We start from the raw sequence: 21507 nt of genomic DNA on the forward strand, positions 1-21507 counted from the left end.
CACTGCAGCTCTGATTAGTGGTACTATGGATTGTTCTATACCTCCTGATTAGTGCTGCAACTGTGTTTCCACAGATTTTCCTGTAATTTTTTCCATCATTGTGAAGTCTCACAATCAGATTTTTAAAATTTCTCTGGCAGTTAATTTCCATTTGGAACTATTATGCAGGCATGTAGATAGACACAGCACACAGGTCCAAAACCGAAAAAGTTGTGTTTACAAATCATTGTATACTGGTGCATATTGGCGATCACAAGTGTATTCACTTTTGTTGCATTAAGTCTCTACTTTGGGGCCTGTATTTTCAACATAGTCTTTCTAAAGTCGTTTATTTTTACTGTTCATAAAAGGAAATGTTTCACAGTTCAATTTAGAATTAATAGTACCATGATTTTGAACCATTTGAGTTTGAGGTGATACTGCACAGGGTTGTACTCGCTTCTGTTGCATACAGTGTCTCGTGAAACATGAGACACACATCCAAAAGACAAATATATTTATCCAAAAGTACACTATTTAACTACAATGAAACATTTTCTAATTTTCGCACACTGCAACGTGAGATTAATAATAAATCAAAACAGCATTTTGCGCGTGGATAATCTCCTCCACGTGTCATTTAAACGCTGCTTACTTTAATTACAACATTAGTGACATTTTACCTGATATGATTTCCACGATCAAAGTTCAGGGCTTTCATAGGGTTATGTGCTGCTGGAAGTGAAAACTATTTATTTGTAATCGGACTCTTTGACGTGACGTTGGAGGACGTGATTGGTGGGCGGCCCTGCTATATATCCGTCCGGCTTCAATCCCACCTTCTCGCCAGTGGAATTTCATCTCAGCTTCTGCACCTTCAGGGCAGACGAGAACATAAAATAAGTAAGTACTTTGTGGTTTTATAGTTAGCGTGACCGTCTTCCCGCAACACACGACTCCCAGCTTTAACATTCGGGATAAAACGGCACTTGTTGGGGACACAGTTTGTCCGAGGATCCTCAATGTTACAGTATGTTCTGGCCTGACTCCGTGTCAGTTCTCCTGCTCAGCTGTGTGCCTACGTGGACTTAGCGAGCTAGTACGACCAACTATAATGTGAGCTAGCATTAGCCTGCTAGCTAAGGCTCCAGCTCAACTTTTAACGAGCGTGTCGGCACTGGCTAAATAACACAAAAATGACACGACTCTCCCTTGTGAGTGTGGTTGGAGCTACTATAATGATTTCGGCTCACTGTTAGCTGAATGTTACTAGCTGGGAAAGGCACAGTCTGAACTTTCTCTGTGAGTGAGCCAAGCTAACTTCACTATTAGCAGAGGGGCTACGTGTCACACCACAGTCAAAGTTTTTAGCAAGTTTGCTAACTAGCTAGCGGTTCGGAGCTAGTAATCCGTGCTACACTGACTATCCCACTTGTGATAAGAGCCACATATATCTGACAGCGTCCTCGATAGTTAAGATACTGTTAGTTTGTCACGGTCACAGTACATTTTTTATGGTTGACCAGCGTTAGCCGAGATGTCGGCGGCTAGCATTAACTGTAATGTGTCGCTGGCAGCTGTCAGCTAGTTAACTTGATATCCTGTTAGCTAGCACTCGCACTAACCAGCTACTTAAACCCTTAATCTGGGATTTGGGTATAATGGTATTGGCTTGAAGGCTGTCAGGCTGCAGTGTATGTAAGTTTGATCAGCTAAATGAGTTAGTCAGCTATAATTTGTTCAGAAGCGAATCAAGTTTATTTACATGTATAGCAGGTTTCATAAGCGTCTGAGCTGCCCAAAGTGCTGTACATGTGATAAGACGGGCAACAAAAACAATGTGTAGCAAAGCAAAACAGAAACTTGGATAGAAATTTGCAATATCATTTAATATAACGTATTGCAAAACTGGACAAACAGGACAATAACATCTAAGATCAGTTTCTGAAAAACACTAAATCCACTCAATATTAGCCATTAAATGATAAAGACCAGAACAACAACTTGTAATACTAAATTCTAAAAACAAATATTAAAAAAACAAGACACCAGCTTGTATAGTCAGTTTCTATAAAAACACAAGCTAAATAAACATAAGACAACACAATATTATGACGATTAATGGCAACCAGTAGCCTCTGATAACAGGTGGGTCTTGATATTTTCTTTAAAGAAATTTCAGAGCTGCAAAGGTTCGATCTGCCCCATCAGAATTGATGGTGGAAGAATTAAAAGCAGCTTCTCTGAGGATCTAAAAGCAGTCAATTAATATGAATAATCTCTTAGATTACACAATGTATTGCTAATTTTCATTAAGCTAAATTACATTAGTAAACCATAATAATGTGGCTTGGCTTTTTAGAGTTTTTAGCTTGCAATTATTACACATACTTAGGGTTAGGTGATAATGCTGATGTTTTATCATGCTATAATGTTTTATTTTCGTCAATATCAACAATTACTGATTGTTTTAATGACTTATTTTTGAAAACACCAGGATTAAAAATGTTTAATTTGAATTTAAACAGTTCATTTATCATGGTATACAGATAATTTTAACACAAACAATGGAAAAACACACAAATGAATACATTTCGCAATAGGGACCTTGCACCAGCCTTCTTGGGCCCCTGGCATCAAGTCCAATAGCCCTCTGACCAGGCCACTGAGTGTCGCTTTTATGGTGGAGGTGGTGGGAGACACGGGGGTCATGGGTATTTTTTAGAAAGGCCATCTCCACTTGCCACTTGGACGAAGGCAAAAAGAGGTCCAGGTGGTCACTGACTTGAATAGTACAAGGGGAAGGGACTTTTTAAATTGTTTTTTTTGTCAAGGTATGTTGGTCTGCTTATGATTCAGGGAAGGATCACACTTTGGGTTTTCACTTTGTATTTTCATGGCAGTTTGTGTCTGATTCATATAAATGAAAATATGGACCATTCAACTAACAATTTTCTTATTAGTATTGAGCGTTCATCACTGGTTTGTACTGCTGTTGATTTATTGCCCAAGCCTTACCCATAACATGTTTTTTTTTTTTTTTAAATTTATTTAAAATAACAATTTGGAATCACTGTGCTATAAGTCACATTAGTGATGAACAATCTGTGTAAATTCTGATGTGATTCGTCTAAGAGATTCGCAATGTATATCTTAATTTGCGGCCTAATTTACATGTTTAATTTTAAGGCCTGTATACATTCTTTTATTTACTCACCATTGCAGCTGAAACAGCTAATCTGTCACTAGTTCCTTTAATAGTGTGAAAGGGAACCGGCCACATGCTGTTGCTCTTGCCAATACTACTATATCACTGAAAGTGCGAAGTACACAATATTAGTGCATCTTTTATAAATTTTGAGGATGCACACAAATGGGTCTCTCAGATTATTTCTCTTGCAAAACATCAGCTAGGGATTTATTAAAACAAGCTTTATGGGAGCCTGTGCACACCTCAGTGGAAACTTTGACCCGTTTTTCTAGAATGAGAAAGGAAACTGGTGACACCAGTGGCAACATACTGAAGTATATCCAAATGTTCTTCTGACTTCACCAGTGTCATGTTGTGCTTTGCCAGACCCCACAGTCTTTTGATAAATGGCATCCTTTAATTGGAACCAATCATTGTGTAATTTTGCTGACCCTTCTTGCATAAGAGAACAATATCCTGTTTACCTGGTTCACCCAGAGCAGCTTCGTCACTTGCCAGGTCTGTACTTCTGTATGAAGAGGTGGTGTCCAATTATAGAAGACAGATGCTTGTCAAGGAGAGTGACCTCCAGTAGCACCTACACTTTCTCGGTGTTCAGTAATGCGCCTCTTGGCATCTACTTTACCTGAACACTTCTTAATTTACAAATGGCTTCAGCTGTCTGACTTCACAGGATTGCAGAATTTTTCTTTATTCATAAACTACACTTTTGCAACATTTGCAAGTTAGACCTTAGCCACTTTTGTTATTTAATAACTCTTCATATCAATATCCACCATTGCTATGTCATTTTTCTTTAGTTTGATTAAGTATAGCACAGCCTAAGGCTCACATAAATTTATTACACAGTCCTCTCGGATATCTATTTCTTTTGAAAGAATCATCGCATACTGGTTGCCTCATGACAAATTCTTTTTTTTTCTTTCTGGTCTTCAGGCAAAAGCTGGCAGGCTGACGGGAAATTGCATCTTTACAGGACGGATTATCTGGTAACTGACCATTTAGCTGGTAAGTTTTTACAGCATTTGTTGTGAAATGTTAAGGATTTAATACGGCTGTAACTAATGATTATTTTGATTGTCAAAAAATGAATTCTTTCTCAGTCAGTTGATTAGTCGTTTTGTCTATAAAATGTCAGAAAATGGTACCAAATGCTGATCAGTGTTTCCCAAAACCCAAGATGGCATCTGGAAACTGCTTTTTTTGTCCACAACACAAAGATAATCAGTTTACTGTCACAGGGAAGGAAAGAAACCAGACGAACCTGGAATTAGAATTGTATTTAACACAATTACTCAAAGTGATTTATCAGAATAGTTGCTGATAAATTGAACAGTTGACAACTAATGTAGTGATTGTTGCAGCTTAAATGTGTAGCAGCATTATATTTGCAGAAAACTTGATTCTAGAGACGTAGTAAAATGTTGCTATATGTAGGACATTGGTAAAAGCTTTCGTTGTTCGGTCTCGGTGTGCTTGGCTGACTCTTGAAGGGAAGAACCTGAAATAAATGTGCACTGTTGCCTGTTAAGTGAGTTTGAAGAGCAAACGTTTAACCTGGTCTGTTTATCTTTAGAGTGGCTACGTTTTGCCCAACCATGCCTGACTTTGATGTGTTGTACCTGTCTTCTGCTGGAAAGTGTCAACACAATGTGGTTCAATAGCTATTGCTTTAAAGTTGCTAAAATAATGGAATCCATATTTAAATGTATCAACAAAAGCTATCATAACAGTACATTTCTTACACGCATCTTTGCAAGTATCAAATCTGTTGTTGCATGTTTCTTTCTGTGCTTAAATTAAGGATATTCATAGACTTGAACTGGTACAGTATAGGCAAACAGTAATGAGTGCTGGGCACAGCAGCCTTAAGTTTATGAAGCCTGAGAAGGAAGAGGCCAGTGAAAGGTTGTTCTCTGAAATGCGTTTAGGAGTGGGGGAAGCCTGCTACACTGACTTCCACCATGTTGAAGCTTGAAACACATTTCCTTCAGTTGCCTGGTTTATGGAAAAATGTAAGGTATCGGCTGGTTCTCTGTGACATCGGGGAGTTGTCTTTTCATCCTTTTAGATGAATTTCAGGCATGCTTGGGGGCAACAGAATTTAAGTTTCTTTGCCTGCCAAAAGAACAGAGTGGAGACTTCTGGTCATATGTCATTGATGGAGGAAGAAAATCAAGCTGTAGCACTCATTTATTCCCCACTTCCTAAGTGTAAAGCAATTGTTATTAATAAGACTGTGTCAGGTTTATATAATTCAGAAATCAAAATGGCAGTGGGACCTTTTTTTCAGTTTTTTTTTTTTTTTTAAATGTCACATATGAGAGGATTGGTTTCTTGGAAAAAAATATTAGGTTCAAAGATCCTAGACAGGGCTACTGAGTTTTCTCTTGGTGGATTTTTAGTTTAATCCTGTCCAGTGAGGACATACAGAGTGGTCACTGGGGTAAAATCCTCTTAACCTTGGAGCCTACACACTTGGCTACATTTCTTAGAATAGCACCAGACTAAGGCAGTTGAACAGAAAGACTAACTGGATTCTTGTAGAAATGCTCTGTAGCTTCAGCCCAGCCCACACCAGTGTTCTTTGTGGTGCTAAAGTTTAATCTTGTTAGTCTGTATACACAAACACAGTGCTGACACGTTATTGTGACAAGTGTGGTTATTCTGTGAGACGCATGCCTTTCTTTGATAAAGGTAGATTAGATAATGATGACAGTCCCAAAGTCCGCCTATGATAAGCTTGCATAGTTATTACCATGCTGAAGCTGTGCACGTGACATTTTAAAGGAACGTGTCCCTTTTCCTAACATTTAAACAAAGTCTATGCTATCATGACCCATGACTTCATGCAAAACCCAGTTTCTTGGTTTAAAAAAAAAACCAAACTTGTCCTATACCTTTTCTCACCAGCGGTGCAGATGTGCAAATCATACACGGCACAAATCCAAGATTGATTACAGCATGTGACTGGACGGTGCGAGTGTGGTTTGATAATATTTGACTGCTGATACTGCAGCATAAAGAAACAACCTCACAACTGTTTGCAAATGGTGGCTGTTAGTTGCTATCAAAAATTGTTAACTCTAGTTAACGTAAGTTGAACAAGCTACACTGTCGGCTGCATTTTTGAAGTCTTATATTTAAAGGTTCCATATTGTGCCCCTCTTCAACAAGAATGTGTTTTCCAATTTTCACCTTAAAATCCCATTTAAAAAAAAAAAAAGAATCTTTATTTCACCATGACGTTATATATATATATATATTCCCTGGTTTTATTCCTGCCCTAAATGGGCTGTTGTGTTATCTGTAACTTTAAATGCAGTGACCTGCTACAGTCCACGCCCACTTCAGGAAGAACACTCTCTCTGCATTTGTGATTGACAGTGCAGAACAAACCAGCTGATCACACATCAGTCGATACAGATGTGAATGACTAACTTTTCCTCTTAGTGGTGATTTTACATGAAAACATCGCCAAATTTACAGCACAGGCATTATTTTTAACTCGTGTCTGAGTTTGTCAGACAACATTGTTATAAAATCAGTAGTTTATTGGTGCAGAGCAGCAACTTGAAGGTGGCTCTGAAATGACTGCTGGTTAATATGTCATCTTAATGGGATGTGATTCAGTCAAAATACTTGTTCTGCAGTGTGACAACTGAAACCTTAAAATATGTAAATAAGAAGGCTTTTCTTAGAATTTGACTGTAGTAAATTACGGTACATGTGAGTACAGAGAACAGAAGAGAAACAACAGTTCTAAACACCAGCTAAGTTTAGGTTTCGCTGAAGCACAACCGATGACATGACAACTCAGTAACCCACTCAGTCATTCTTTATTATTGTCTTTTTTAATGTCCTTCAGAATTATGATTTCCACACCACACAGCTTTGACCTGTGGACATATGTTTAAAGCTAATGATAGCTGCATTAGCTGTTCTATTCTATTCTATTCTCTACATTGGCAGACACTAAGTATTTTCCTGTTCTTGTGGTGACATTTGTCATTGAAAATTAAGTGTCCACCAGATCCCGTCGTCTTTAGATGCTCCAAGTCTCTGTAGTTGACATGGGACTAGAGAAATGGCAGAAGTAAACTTCTTCATGTCTTATTTTTTTTTTTTGTTTACAACTCCAAGCACAGAAAAAACAAAACGCATTACAACAGTTAAAAAACAAAAAACAAACAAAAAACCCAAGAAACTTATTTCACCATATAAGACCTTTCAGCAGTGCTGAATAGTGCCTGAAGACTCTTGTGTTCATTCTTACAGCCAACCGCAGAATATTTGGTGAGCTTCACTTGTTGCTGACACATTTTAGAGTTAACAGCAGCAGCTCTAGAAAGTCAATAACCTTGTGGACAGCAAGGCCACTGCTCATTCTGAATGGCTTACCTGGAAGCAGTAGGCAGTGACAGGGAAGGATTATGCAGATTTTTTTTTGCCTGGCAACTATTGGTTCCTCAGTTTGTGTTGAAACTGAGGGTATGTTTCCACATCCAAACTACCATAATGTAAAGTATGCATGCTGATACACGGTATGTTCAATGTAGCATGTCAAAAATACTCAGATGTCCTACTACATTTGGCTGTATTTTGAAATATGCAAACCATCATGCTTTTCTTACCATTTCCTCTGAATGTCCTTCAGTATTACATTTAAGTAATCTTTAATCAAATTACAGACAACAGCATTAAAGTTTAATGTCCTAATTGTATGCATACCACATGTACGAATTTTGTAAGGGTACCTTAAGTGTGTGATTTGGAATGTAGCTTCAGTAAAATTCTGACTGACTTTTGGAGCTGGAAGGCTGGAGGAATGACAGTAGTGAGCTTCTCTGTATCCTCACTGCTTTTATTTTATACTTCCAAGTTTATATAACATGCAAAACACAATAGAAATGATTTTCACCATATGACCTTTTCAGAAAATAACTTTTCAAGACTTTTAAATGTTATTCCTCCCTTGCTATGCTGTTGCCAAACGTATGAAAATAATGTGATCTTTTGTTGCAGTGGCACACTCGGACTCTGTGTTAACGTGGGATTTTGACCATGAGCTCAGTCGCTGTACTTACGCAGGAAAGCTTCAATGAGCACCGCAGTGGGCTCTTGCCAGAGCAGAGTGGTGGTGAGTATTTGGATGTTTACAGCTGTGCTTGACTTCTAAAAAGAGGCATAAGTGGACTCATGTCTTTTTGTGTGTGTTCAGCTGCTGGGGCAGGACCCAATGCCGGAGAGGAGGAGGATGCTCTTCCTACCTACAAGGAAGCCTTCCCACCTCTGCCCGAGAAGGCGGCCTCACCTGAGGGGACCCAGGAAACTGCCAACGCCTGGACATCAAAGATCCGTCCTCTCAAGTCTTCTATCATCACCCAGGTATTACCTTTTTTCTAAGCTAAAACAACATAGGAACAATACCAATTATTGTTTTGTGTTTTCAGTTAGTTTTTGTGTACTCTCATGTCTACTGCCCTTTACTTCTTCGCTTAGTGGTGTCCTACATATCCAGTAATGTTTTTCATAATTTCTGTGAACCTGCCACAGCACTTTCCATTACGCATTTATTATAGCTCTACATTGTATTGTTTTGGCATCAACTGTTGCAGTGTTCGCCTTCACAATCCCCACATTGTAAGAAGTGTGATGTGAGGGTCGGCAAATGAACTCAGACACCACATGCTACAGCTTTTTATGTTCGCTGGGTACAAAAAGCAAACTTGGAACATTTGTCATTTTCAGTGACTAATCTACAAGAAAAGACTGTGATAAAACTTTTTTTTTTTAAATTATTTTTTTATTTTATTCACTAGACAAAGTTTGGAGACATGCAGAATCCCTTTTCATCTTCCCTGAAAACAGCCTTGAAAGAGGTGCCATAAAACGGCCAATGAATTTTTGCTGTCTGAGAGAAAGAAAACTATCAGTACTTGCCTTATTAGTTTAATATGCAAGAATATTTGGGGGAAAAATGAAATCAGTAAATCTGTATATTTTTTTTGTGCATTTTTAAAGATTCATACTGATTTAAAAAAAATCCAATGTGCTTTCTGTTTAGGCTTGGATTTCCTGTAATAGAAAGACTAAGATGACTTGAGCAAAATGATGCAGGGACAGCAAGCCATTTAAATTTTTCTACTTGAAAACATAATTGACTCCCATTTTATGCTTCCAGTTTTCAGTATCCAGTCTAGTCTACTCTTGGCTCACTCTATTTTATGATCCATGCACTCATGATTTTTGCCTTGCAGTTTGTCTGTATCTACAAGATAATGTCCTTCTTTTTACAGTTCAGGGGTGGTTACAGCTACAAATTGTGCTTTAGTTTAATTTGCATATGGGTTTATTTAAAGTGTACCTGATGTAAGAACTATTAGTGATATCAAATTGACTTTTAATTTTTGTTTTTTCACATGAACAAGGTCTTCCATGTGCCGCTAGAGGAGCGTAAGTACAAGGACATCAACCAGTTTGGAGAAGGAGACCAAGCAAAGGTATGCGTTGACATCATGCATAAGACCGGAGCCCACCTGGAACTCTCCTTGGCAAAAGATCAGGGGCTCTCCATCATGGTTTCTGGAAAGCTGGATGCTGTGATGAAGGCCCGTAAGGAGATTGTGTCCCGACTGCAGACTCAGGTCAATAGATTTGTGTTTGTTCATGATAAATGCACAACATGGATGTTGCTGAATAGTTACACCTTAAGATGGCAGTACTAATTGTGCATTTTAAACCCAACAGGCTTCAGCTACTGTTGGCATCCCCAAGGAACATCATCGTTTTGTCATTGGCAAAAATGGGGAGAAGCTTCAGGAGCTGGAGCTCAAGACCGCCACCAAAATCCAGATCCCACGACCTGACGACCCCAGCAACCAGATCAAGATCTCTGGTACGAAGGAGGGCCTGGAGAAGGCGAAGCATGAGATCCTGTTGATCTCTGCTGAGCAGGTATTGTGGATCCCTGTGCAAAATCCTTCATTCATAATACATAAAAAGAAATTCCTTCTATATATTTAAGTTATAAGAAAAAAAACCCTTTTTGTTTCCCCTTCTTACTTTTTTTTAGGACAAGCGTGCTGTGGAGAGGGTGAACATTGACAAGGTGTACCACCCCTTCATCACCGGTGCCTACAATAAACTAGTAGGAGAGATGACGCAGGAGACCGGTGCCCGCATCAATGTCCCCCCTCCAAGTGTGAACAAGACTGAAATTGTCATCACTGGGGAAAAGGAGCAGGTTGCCCTTGCTGTGGCTATGATCAAGAAGATTTATGAAGACAAGGTATGCAAAAACTTTGTGAGAAAATTGGTTCCTTTTGACTGGTTGTTTTGTTCCTCAAACACTTGAAGTGCATGAAGACTCTTCTGTTCACTCTTACAGGCGACAGCAGGACATTTTGTGTGCTCCGTATGTGGCTGAGACATTTTAATTAGCAGAAGCAGTTTTAGTAAATAAACATATCGGGCAGACTGTGAGGCAGCTGCTAACTCTGAATGGTTCACTTAACATAACCCAGTGAGGGGGAAGCATGATATAAATCTTTAGCTAGATAGCTACTTGTTGGCCAGTTTCTACATAGAAATCAAAAAAGAATTCTGACGAGCATGTAGAGCTGGAAGGCCATCCAGCTGAGTAGGTGCATAAGGTAGTTAACATCTCCTTGTTCTCACAGCTTTTAAGACACATTTTTAAGATGTACAAGCATGAAAATACATTTGCATCATACTGGACCTTTAAACTGCACCTTGACCTCGTTGCACCCAAATGGACTGTGATCAGTTTTGTTTTTTGTTTTGTAGAAGAAGAATGCCACCACCATTGCAGTGGAGGTAAAGAAGTCTCAGCACAAATATGTGATTGGCCCCAAGGGAAACACACTGCAGGAGATCTTGGATAGAACTGGTGTGTCAGTTGAGATCCCACCTTCTGACAGCAGCTCAGAAACTGTCATCCTTCGTGGGGAGCCAGACCGTCTGGGTCAGGCCCTCACTGAAGTTTATGCCAAGGTACAATCACCTTCAGACGACTACTAATACTGTTTAAAAGCGGAGAGAATGATTAATAACCTAAACATGTTTATTTTACAGGCAAACAGTTACACTGTTTCCTCGGTCTCAGCTCCTTCTTGGCTTCATCGTTTCATAATTGGCAAGAAGGGGCAGAACTTGGCCAAGATTACTCAACAAATGCCCAAGGTCTGTTAAATTCTGTTTCATTTTAGTGCTTTTAAATGAGTGATTTCTACATCTTTTTAACTTCTGTTTTTCGTGTATTTTGCATACAGGTGCACATTGAGTTCACTGAGGGAGAAGACAAGATCACCCTGGAGGGTCCTACCAAAGACGTGCAAATGGTGCAGAGCCAGATTGAAGCCATTGTTACGGATTTGGTATGTATTACAATAAAACAAAAAACTTTTTAGCCGCTGAACCCCAAAACCAACTGGCAGGCTTGAAAGACGTGATTTTTAATAAGTTGCCAAAATTCAACTATTGTCAGTGAGAAACTGTAAAAACAGAAAGCATGATCAGATTTTCAACTTTCCGACTGTTCTTGAAATACTCATGTGACTTTCAGTTCTGTTGGATAAAATAACCACATCGGAGTTCAAAAGTGGGATATTGCCTAAAAATCATGTTATTCTATATCCTTCATTTATATATTTGCCAAAAAGTTACAGTAAAATAAATAACCAAAGAAATTACATTTGCGGAAAGCATTTGGGTTTCAGAGGGTTAAAGACCCAGTCAAGTGCTTAACCTTGTTAACATGTCCTGATGGTGTTTTTACATGATGTATCATGGGCACAATGAGCTGTCCCCACCATACTATGCGTTTCCACCTTGAAACTGCAGTGTACTGATGAGTCAGATTCAGACTTCAGGTGTTTCCTGCAAAGTGAACCGAAGGAACCAGTCCTGTTGCAGGGGGAGCTTTCTGTATCATTCTTCTTTTTCAGAATTGGTTTCAGTTTCAAACAAATTGAACTGTTTATAAGGAAGTACAATAAGCAGTGTTTTTGTATTTTTTTTGTTTTTACAGGTTAGCAGAATGGACTATGCAGAGATAAGTGTGGATCCCAAATTCCACCGTCACCTTATTGGAAAAGGAGGAGTTAATAGTAAGTAGTGTTCTCATGTTAAATGCTGGTGCTCTGAATTGTGGAACGTGCATTAAAAACTATGCGCATTCTCCTAAAACCACGTCCGTATCGATTAATTTATAGTCAACCGCATCAAAGAGCTGCACAAGGTGACTGTCCGCATCCCCCCTGACAATGAGAAGAGCAACCTGATTCGCATTGAGGGGGATCCCCAGGGTGTGCAGGAAGCCAAGAAGGAGCTGCTGGAGCTTGCGTCACGCATGGTTAGTACGAACTTGAGTTCACTTACAAAATGCTGCAAATTAGCTTTTGTTATGTCTTGTGTTACTAAATTTAATTAACTTGTACTTCGCAGGAGAACGAGCGTACAAAGGACCTGATCATCGAACAGCGTTTTCACAGAGCCATCATTGGCCAAAAAGGGGAGAAGATTAAAGAAGTGCGCGACAAATTCCCAGAGGTCAGTTGGAAACCAGTGGCATTGGTTTTTATATGGTGTTGGATTGTCTGGACTGAGCCTATTATAGCATTTTAATAACTTTTATTACTTGTTCCAGGTCATCATCAATTTCCCCGACCCAGCACAAAAAAGTGACATAGTTCAGCTTAGGGGTCCCCGAAATGAGGTGGAAAAATGCTCAAAGTTCATGCAGAAGATAGTGGCTGAAATGGTAAGTCTTAGTCTATTCTCCTGATTTAATTTTACCAAAAATCTTTCAATACTTTTCATGTTTGTGTTGAAGGAACAATTAAATATATGGTGTTAACCTTCAGTGATTCCTTCAAATAGGTGGAGAACAGCTTTTCCGTCTCAGTCCCAATCTTCAAGCAGTTCCACAGAAATATAATTGGAAAAGGAGGATCAAACATTAAGAAGGTAATGCATATTGACAACAGAATTAATATGATTGAGCTAATCTGTCTCAGTTTGATTTTTACCATTGCGTCTTTGTGCTTTCTAGATTCGGGAGGAAACAAACACCAAAATCGACCTGCCTGCTGAGAACAGCAATTCAGAGATGATTGTCATCACTGGGAAGAAGGCAAACTGCGAGGCGGCTCGGAATCGTATTTTGGCCATTCAGAAGGAGCTCGTAAGTGCACATACATATCGGTCCGTCTATTGCTTTGGCAGCTGGTTTAAATCTTGTACGGTTGCTTCATTAATGCCTTATTGCCTCCAGGCGAACATCACGGAAATAGATGTATCCATCCCCTCAAAGTTGCACAACTCCTTGATTGGATCGAAGGGCCGTTTGGTGCGCTCCATCATGGAGGAATGTGGCGGCGTGCACATCCACTTTCCCACAGAGGGCTCAGGGATTGATAAGGTCACCATCAGAGGCCCTGTGGAGGAGGTTGAGAAAGCCAAGCAGCAACTGCTTGCTTTGGCAGAGGAGAAGGTTTGTATGAATGTCTCTAATAAAAAGCTGAACTTCTGCTGACCTTGCTAAACTGGCAACCATTTGAAGGGTGGAGACAGTAGGAGGGAAGGGGAGGGGGTATAAAAAGGCAAAGAGCTGCTTTTGTTTTTAACCCTCTGAACTGCAAGTAGTTTCTCTGCATTTTTTACTCCTGACCCTTTTTACTCACTGTGGACTTATTTTTCACTGCGATGTAACTTGAAAACACTGAATTTTTGTCATGTGACCTGTATTCTGAGTCAGTCGTGGCCTCTTGATTTCACTAAGCACAGAATAATTTAGTTTTATACAGAATCTAGTTTAAGTAAATCAATAATTTTTGGCAAATTTTTACTGAGACATGCAGGCTAAAGTAATTTAGATGAAATATCACCATTTTCAACTTCCTTGAATTTTGGCATTTTATTTTTTTGTTTTTAAATGTAACATACTTTTCTGATGGTAGCCTTTGGGGTTCAGAGGGTTAACTGATTTTACTTTGCCACACGGTGAGAACTTTTTTCCCAGTGTCTTTTCAATAGTTGGAGGGAAGCCAGCAAGCTAATGTCAGAAATTACATGGCAAAACTTTGATTTACTTGGTGCACTTTTCCAGCTTGAGGCCAAATTGCTCCTAGCCTGTAATCTGAGTTTCTGTTAAATTGCAGAATTTCTGTTAAGATCAAGATTCTTTTTTAACCTTGTTATCATATCTCTATTGCATTAATTATTTTGGAAAAACATTATTTTTATAATATTCAAGAAAACATGAGTGGAATGAGCAGTCAGTGCCACGGTTGAATATTTTTGCCTTGAAACTATACTGATCTGTCTCAGATTCACAGCAAGCCAGCAGGAAGTTTCACATGCAACAAGCCTTAGAAACTCATCCTGTCAACATTTGGATTCCTGGATCTGGCATAAAGGGATTATTGTTGTGGGGAAAAAAATCTGAATGTGTGACTTCTATACAGAGATGATTTTTTTAAATTTTATTTTATTTTTTTTAAAGAGTTAACCATTGACAAAAAGAGGGACTTTAAAACTTGGAACTAATTTGAGCATTCATTGGGCTGACCTTAAAACTAAAGTTGAGTTGTACTAAAATCATTCTGAAAATGTTATTTTTCAGCAAACAAAGAGTCACACTGCCGAGCTGCACGCAAAGCCAGAATACCACAAGTTCCTGATTGGAAAAGGAGGTGGAAACATCCGTAAGGTTCGGGACAGCACTGGAGCCAGAATCATCTTCCCTACTCCAGAGGACAAAGACCAGGAGCTCATCACTGTGGTTGGCACTGAGGAAGCAGTGCGGGAAGCCCAGAAAGAGCTGGAGGAACTCATCAAGAGTCTGGTAAGGCTCCAGAGGAGTTCTGAACACAGCAGGATTAGCTAATCGAAAGCTTTGGTTCTTTTTTGTGTCTGAATTTTAAACCTATTCATTTCGGTCCTACAGGACAATGTTGTTGAGGACACCATGATCGTTGACCCCAAGCACCATCGCTACTTTGTGGCTCGCCGTGGCCAAGTTCTTAGGGACCTTGCTGATGAGTATGGTGGTGTTATGGTGAGCTTCCCTCGCACAGGTTCTCAGAGCGAAAAGGTCACCCTCAAAGGAGCCAAAGAATGTGTGGAGGCAGCCAAAAAGCGCATGCAGGAGATTGTTGAGGACTTGGTTAGTAGATACAGTTCTGTTTTGTTAGGACCATGTTCCTTGTTTTGTTTTTCACACCTCTTTTATTAGATTTTTTCCCTTGTATTTGAAATTTGATCAGTTCTGTTCTTTTTTTTTTTTTTTTTTTTCTCCTCCTATTTGAACCCTTTATGTTCCAGGAAGCTCAAGTGACGATTGAGTGTGTGATCCCTCAGAAGTTCCATCGCTCCATCATGGGTCCTAAGGGCTCACGGATCCAGCAGATCACAAGAGATCACAATGTACAGATTAAGTTCCCAGAACGTGAGGACCCACAAGGTAAAAACTGTGTGAAAACCTAAGACTGTAGTCCTTTATATTAGAGCTGCAATGAAACATTTATTTTCTTTAAAACAATGAACCTGCCAAGTATCTTCTTGTGGAAAGTCACAAAATATTAAAACTTAAAATTATTATTAATTTTCCATAGCCAAAAATGGTATCTTTAGGTGACTTATTTTGCCAGAACACCAGTCTCAAGCCCTAAAGTATTCATTTTAGAGTGATATAAACTAAAAGCAACATGTAGTGATAAACTTTGATTTTCTTTTCAGCTGCACCTCCTGCAGAAGCTCCTATTCAGGAGAATGGAGAGGCTAATGGTGAAGTGAAGGAGCCAGTTGATCCAAATGCACCTAAAAAGTGTGATGTGATTGTGATTTCTGGCCGCAAAGAGCGGTGCGAGGCTGCTGAGGAAGCATTGAAGGTTAGAGTTCATAACAAAACTCTGCTTTGTTTTTTAAAAAAGAAGTTGCATTTTTCCCCCTCTAAATGTCTTTGTTTTTTCCTATAGGCCTTGGTTCCTGTCACTATTGAGGTGGAAGTGCCTTTTGAGCTTCATAGATACATCATTGGACAGAAAGGAAGTGGAATTCGCAAGATGATGGATGAATTTGAGGTACGTGTTAAAGATTTTGTTCCGACACAAGGATGCATGCGGAAGATTTTTATTTGGCTTCGCACTTGATGTGACCTTACTATGTCCCTTCAGGTTAATATTCAAGTGCCTGCTCCTGAGCAGCAGTCTGATAAAATCTCCATCACTGGCTTAGCCAATCATCTTGACCGCGCCAAAGAGGGCCTCTTGGAGCGCGTCAAAGAGCTGCAGGCTGAGCAGGAGGATCGGGTTAGTATTTGTTTCAGTATTCAAATGCATCAGTTGTGTGACACTTGATGCCTGTTTACATCCAGTTGAAATGATTGTGTGTGTGTGTGTGTGTGTGTGTGTGTGTGTGTGTGTGTGTGTGTGTGTGTGTGTGTGTGTGTGTGTGTGTGTGTGTGTGTGTGTGTGTGTGTGTGTGTGTGTGTGTGTGTGTGTGTGTGTGTGTGTGTGTGTGTGTGTGTGTGTGTGTGTGTGTGTGTGTGTGTGTGTGTGTGTGTGTGTGTGTGTGTGTGTGTGTGTGTGTGTGTGTGTGTGTGTGTGTGTGTGTGTGTGTGTGTGTGTGTGTGTGTGTGTGTGTGTACTGAAGCTGTAATCTTTCTTGGTGTCTCTGCTGTGTTAATTATGCACTCACATGGGACAGTAACTTTAGGAAAGAGCTTAATGCTTAAAACGTTTTCCATGTCAGGAGAAATTGAAAAGTGTTGTCAAATTATTTCTTTCAAACCCTCTGCAGGCTCTCAGGAGCTTTAAGCTGACCATCACTGTGGACCCCAAGTATCACCCCAAAATCATTGGCCGCAAGGGTGCCATCATTACAAACATCCGCACTGAGCATGATGTGAACATTCAGTTCCCAGAGAAGACTGATGAAAACCAGGTAAAAGAAAGGTCTCACCTGCTGAAATAACTTTTATAAACAGATATATCCCCTGTCATTACAAATAAAAAAAAAAATGGAGGAAAAAGTAAAGCATGCTGTACTGCAATAGTCCAGCAGGTGGTGCTAAATTACCAGTTCTTTCACCATAATACTACCTGAGGATGCAAATGTAAGTATTTTATATTGGTTCTGGTTTTACCCATATGCTCAGTCCCAGTTACTGAGCTTCATGGCTGAACAAGAAGTGTTGTTTATATTATTTTGAATTAAATATTTTTTTCTCATGTTAATCTTGCCTCTGTCTCTCCACAGGATCAGATTACCATTACAGGGTATGAGCACAAAGCCATTGCTGCACGAGATGCCATCCAGGCTATTGTGAACGAGCTGGAAGAAATGATCTCTGAGAACATCACTCTGGACAGCAGAGTCCATGCCCGCATTATTGGAGCCCGTGGCAAGGGTATCCGCAAGATCATGGATGAGTTTAAGGTGAGGCTGCTGAGAGGATAGGAAATGTTCAGGGCTGTGCCTCGCCTACGCAGGTAGCAGTCAGAAACTAGCATCCTAGTTTGTCTCAAACCACTCCGGCAGTATAATCATGTCTCTCATAACTGTGGCAAAATGGCCAAGTTAGGTTTCTGAAATTGGAATATGCTGTGCAAAAACAAAAACTTCAAAAACCCAATCATGACCCAGATACTCCATTTTAATGCAAATCCTGATCTGCGTAACTTTGCCCTTGGCTCCTTCGTGATCCCACAGTGGAATCCCCACATTTTTTTGGGTTTCATGCCTCATGACTTCATATCCATCTTTTTTTAGGTTGATCTCAGGTTTCCCCAGAGTGGAGCTGCAGACCCGAACCTTGTGACAGTCATAGGCCGCCCTGAGCTTGTGGATGAAGCCATCGACCATCTCCTTAACCTGGAAGAGGAATATGTAAGCTTCCCCCTACTCCACTGCTGATTCTCCCATCCAGCAGATTATGCAAAAAAATGTCTGAAGCACTCATGCACTTTATGGCATTTTTTTCAGATGGTGGATGTTGTGGAAAATGAAGCAAAGATGGCTTACATGAGGCCTCCTGGCGGCAGTGCTGCAGCCATGGATGAACAACGTGGCCCATCCAAAGGCTTTGTGGTGAGAGAGGCTCCCTGGACTACCACCAATGAGAAGGTGAGCATTTTCCCACAACCCTGACACTGAAATAGAACAGATAACACTTTTCCTTCTTAACCTTTTGAACCCCAAAAACTGCATGCGGGTTTGAAATGTGTATTATCTTTAAAAAACAAAATTACACCATTTACAAAGCAAAAACTGAAAATGGTAAGAATAGTCGTATTAATTGATGTGCCGTTCAGTTGGGAAAATGGAATCTACGCTTAAAATTACATAAGTTTTTTTTTTTTTTTTTTTTTTTTTTTTTTAAAAAACAAAAACACTATGTTCTGTGTGTTTCATTTAAAAATGTACTATTTTAAAGTCAAAGTCTTTGCACCAGATCTTGTTTTCATCCTGTATTTTTAGCTAAACTACAGACTTTGTTTACACAGAACAGAGCGAAGTAGAGCATGCCTCAAAAGTGGTATGGAAAGGAGCAAGTTGGTTTTTTTTTTTGTTTTTTTTTTTTTTTTTAAGATACTTTGAGCCTGATGGAATATGTTTCTGCAGTTTGTGCAGAGTTGTGTGGCAAATGTAGAGTTGGCAAAAAGTTATCTAGATAATAAGGCTTCTGCTTACATTTATTTTCTGTTACTACTTTACCAATTAGCCAATTAATCTGAATCAGTTTTCTTCCAAAAAAAAGTCCCTTTTAGTTAATGTTGTTTTATTGTGACAAACTGTATGTCACTGTACAAATGTAAATGCTAAACTGTAGGGTTAAACTGGTAACTCCAACATGATCAAAACAAATGAAAGAGGGACTATTATTTTCCAACAAACAGAAAAATATGCAAATGAGAACGGCTTTGTTTTGAATTCAGCTGTATTAAAATACAGTTTGCGAGCACAGAGCAGGAGAGAAAATAATTAAAGATATGCAACTTTTATCAAACTGTTTTTGTGATAACTGTCATACTGCACAGGGGATATTTGAGTTCTCCCTACTTCTAGCCATGGTTGTGCTGTTTTAAGAGGAGCAGGATTTTATACTGCAGTGAAAACTGAGTCCACAGTGAGTAAAAATGTGACACCTAGAAACTGTTTGGGGTTTAGAGGGTTAATCCCTATTTGCCTTTCCACTTTTAGGCCCCTGATATGAGCAGCTCTGAAGATTTCCCGAGCTTTGGAGCCCCAGTGGCCACCAAGACCTCACCCTGGGGACCCAAGCGCTTCTAAGCCGTGCTGCAACAGATGGGCCTGAACTTAACCGGACACAATCTTCCCCGTCATTGTCCCCCCTCTTGACCTGGACTGACCGCTGACCCTAAAAGTCTTCAGTTCTGAGAATGTCATCCTTCTCTGTTTAATTATCTCGGTCTACCCTTGCAAAGTCTTTCAGATACTGTAATTGACTCGTGAGCTTTGTATCTGCATTAAATAATACTGTCTTATGCTTAAAAAAAAAAAAAAAAAGAAAACAAGTGGCAGATATTGCGGTTTAGTCTGCAGAGTCTGTAGAAGACTGATGTTTAAATGTTGATTAGACCTGACATTTCATTGTGATTGAACTGTTATACCAAATCCAGTGGTGGCCAGACATCAGTTTTTATTTGAGCTGCCCTTATCTTAGTTGCCTTCGCAGGGTGGGGTAAAGGGATTGAATTACTGCTGGTGACAGATTCAGACACTACGCCTGAGCAATGAGGCCAGCTGTTTCAGTAACCCACCCCCTCCTGCTTTATTCATGTAGCTGAGTGAAAACTGTCAGTCGTTAGCCCTCAAGCACACTGTAGTGATCGTCCTGTCACATCCTTCCATTTGCTTGTGCTTCTGTGAATATGGTCAAGTCGTACCTTGTAGCCTTATGAATTGGTAAACTTTACAAAGGGAGCGAGTGAGGAGGAGGAGAAGGAGGGAGGGGGGCACCGCAGAAAAGCACCTACTCAAACTGCCAGATGCTTGGAGATCATGCCAGAACTAAACCTCTTACAACACTAGGCCTTGAGCTCCAACGTATCAAACCTCACACTAACTGTTCAATGGACTTTTTTTTTTTTTTTGACATTCAAAAGAAAAAATAAATCACTCCACAAAAGATAATGACTGTGAGCAAAAAACAGCAGACCATCTTGTGCCAACTATCTGTCTCGTGATATCCTGTGTACTCATCCTCTGTATTGGGTCAGTGTCCAGTCCCTTTGTCTTCCAGTTGCTATGCAGATAGTTCTGTTCAATAGCAATGGCGCTTTTTTTTTTTTTTTTTTTTTGAAATCAGCCTTACAGCTGGAAAGATACAAACCAGGTAGACATGATGTGAAGGTGCACTTTTAACTGGAAGGCATGTTTATCATTCCCTTCAAAGCTCTGGGAACACCTCCCCACCATCCCCCCAGTTATCGTAACTAGTTTGATTTTGCTTCAGGAGTGCAGATTTAGCTTTCTAGCTGCTAATTCATCATCTAGCATCAGCCTACCTTGGTTTATATCCTCCTAGTACTGAATGAAAGATTATGCAAATACCATGGAAGTGAACGGTTATGGATGACACTGGAAAAGAAATTGTCCAAAAAGTCAATAAAAATTGAAAATCTTTTGTTGTGTGTCCTTTGAGTCTTTTGTAAAAATGTATTTATCTATGAAAAGTAACACATTAAAACGTAAATCTGATGCATGATAATGTTCTGTCATTACTGTGTTTGCACAACAGGCTTTGTTACTTTTTGCCTTGAGAGCTGTGCAAAATGAAGTGTTAAATCACTTATGTTTTTAATGTCTTGTGTAGAGGAATTATTAATCTCAGTGCTGATATCAAAACTATGAGAAATTTAAACATATCAATTTATTGACAGTTGATGCATTTTAAAGTTTTTAAAAAACTTTTTTTTATAACCTCTGCATTAATTGTCCTCTCCTTTAAATATGAAAACAACCACAGAAGGCAAAGGCATTGCAACACATATTTACTTTGACCTGTAGAGTGTGAGTTGTGTTTAATTTGTTGAGAAAAATCCAGTGGAAGTCGCAAACATCCAGGATTTTTAGGCTAAAGTCTAGATAACTCATCATGCATGCTATGAATATTTACAACTAATTTTGTAGGAATTTTGCCTTTAGTTCTGGAGTATTTGAACAAACTTTGATCAATGTTTGGGTTGGTGAAATATGCACGATTCACCTCCCTGTCATGAAATTAACAGGATTTAATTGTCAGTTGTATTCTGTCAAAATTTAGACCT

General features: G+C 39.5%; 1 protein-coding gene across 1 annotated transcript; it reads left to right on the forward strand.

Moving 5' to 3' along the window:
* The first annotated feature begins 771 nt into the window (after nt 1-771).
* Nucleotides 772-20864, forward strand: hdlbpa (high density lipoprotein binding protein a). The gene is made up of 28 exons (XM_023281444.3): nt 772-882; nt 4127-4198; nt 8216-8330; nt 8412-8578; nt 9622-9837; nt 9941-10147; nt 10266-10481; nt 11000-11206; nt 11288-11395; nt 11485-11589; nt 12243-12321; nt 12427-12566; nt 12659-12763; nt 12861-12974; nt 13094-13180; nt 13266-13397; nt 13488-13706; nt 14838-15059; nt 15162-15380; nt 15539-15677; nt 15953-16104; nt 16192-16296; nt 16390-16524; nt 17015-17158; nt 17474-17653; nt 17987-18103; nt 18200-18340; nt 19418-20864. The coding sequence occupies exons 3-28, from the start codon at nt 8255-8257 to the stop codon at nt 19505-19507; spliced, it is 3822 nt and encodes a 1273-aa protein (XP_023137212.1). The 5' UTR covers nt 772-882; nt 4127-4198; nt 8216-8254; the 3' UTR covers nt 19508-20864.
* Nucleotides 20865-21507: the final 643 nt, after the last annotated feature.

This window comes from Amphiprion ocellaris, chromosome 2 (assembly GCF_022539595.1).
Source record: "Amphiprion ocellaris isolate individual 3 ecotype Okinawa chromosome 2, ASM2253959v1, whole genome shotgun sequence".
Classification (NCBI taxonomy): Eukaryota; Metazoa; Chordata; class Actinopteri; family Pomacentridae; genus Amphiprion; species Amphiprion ocellaris.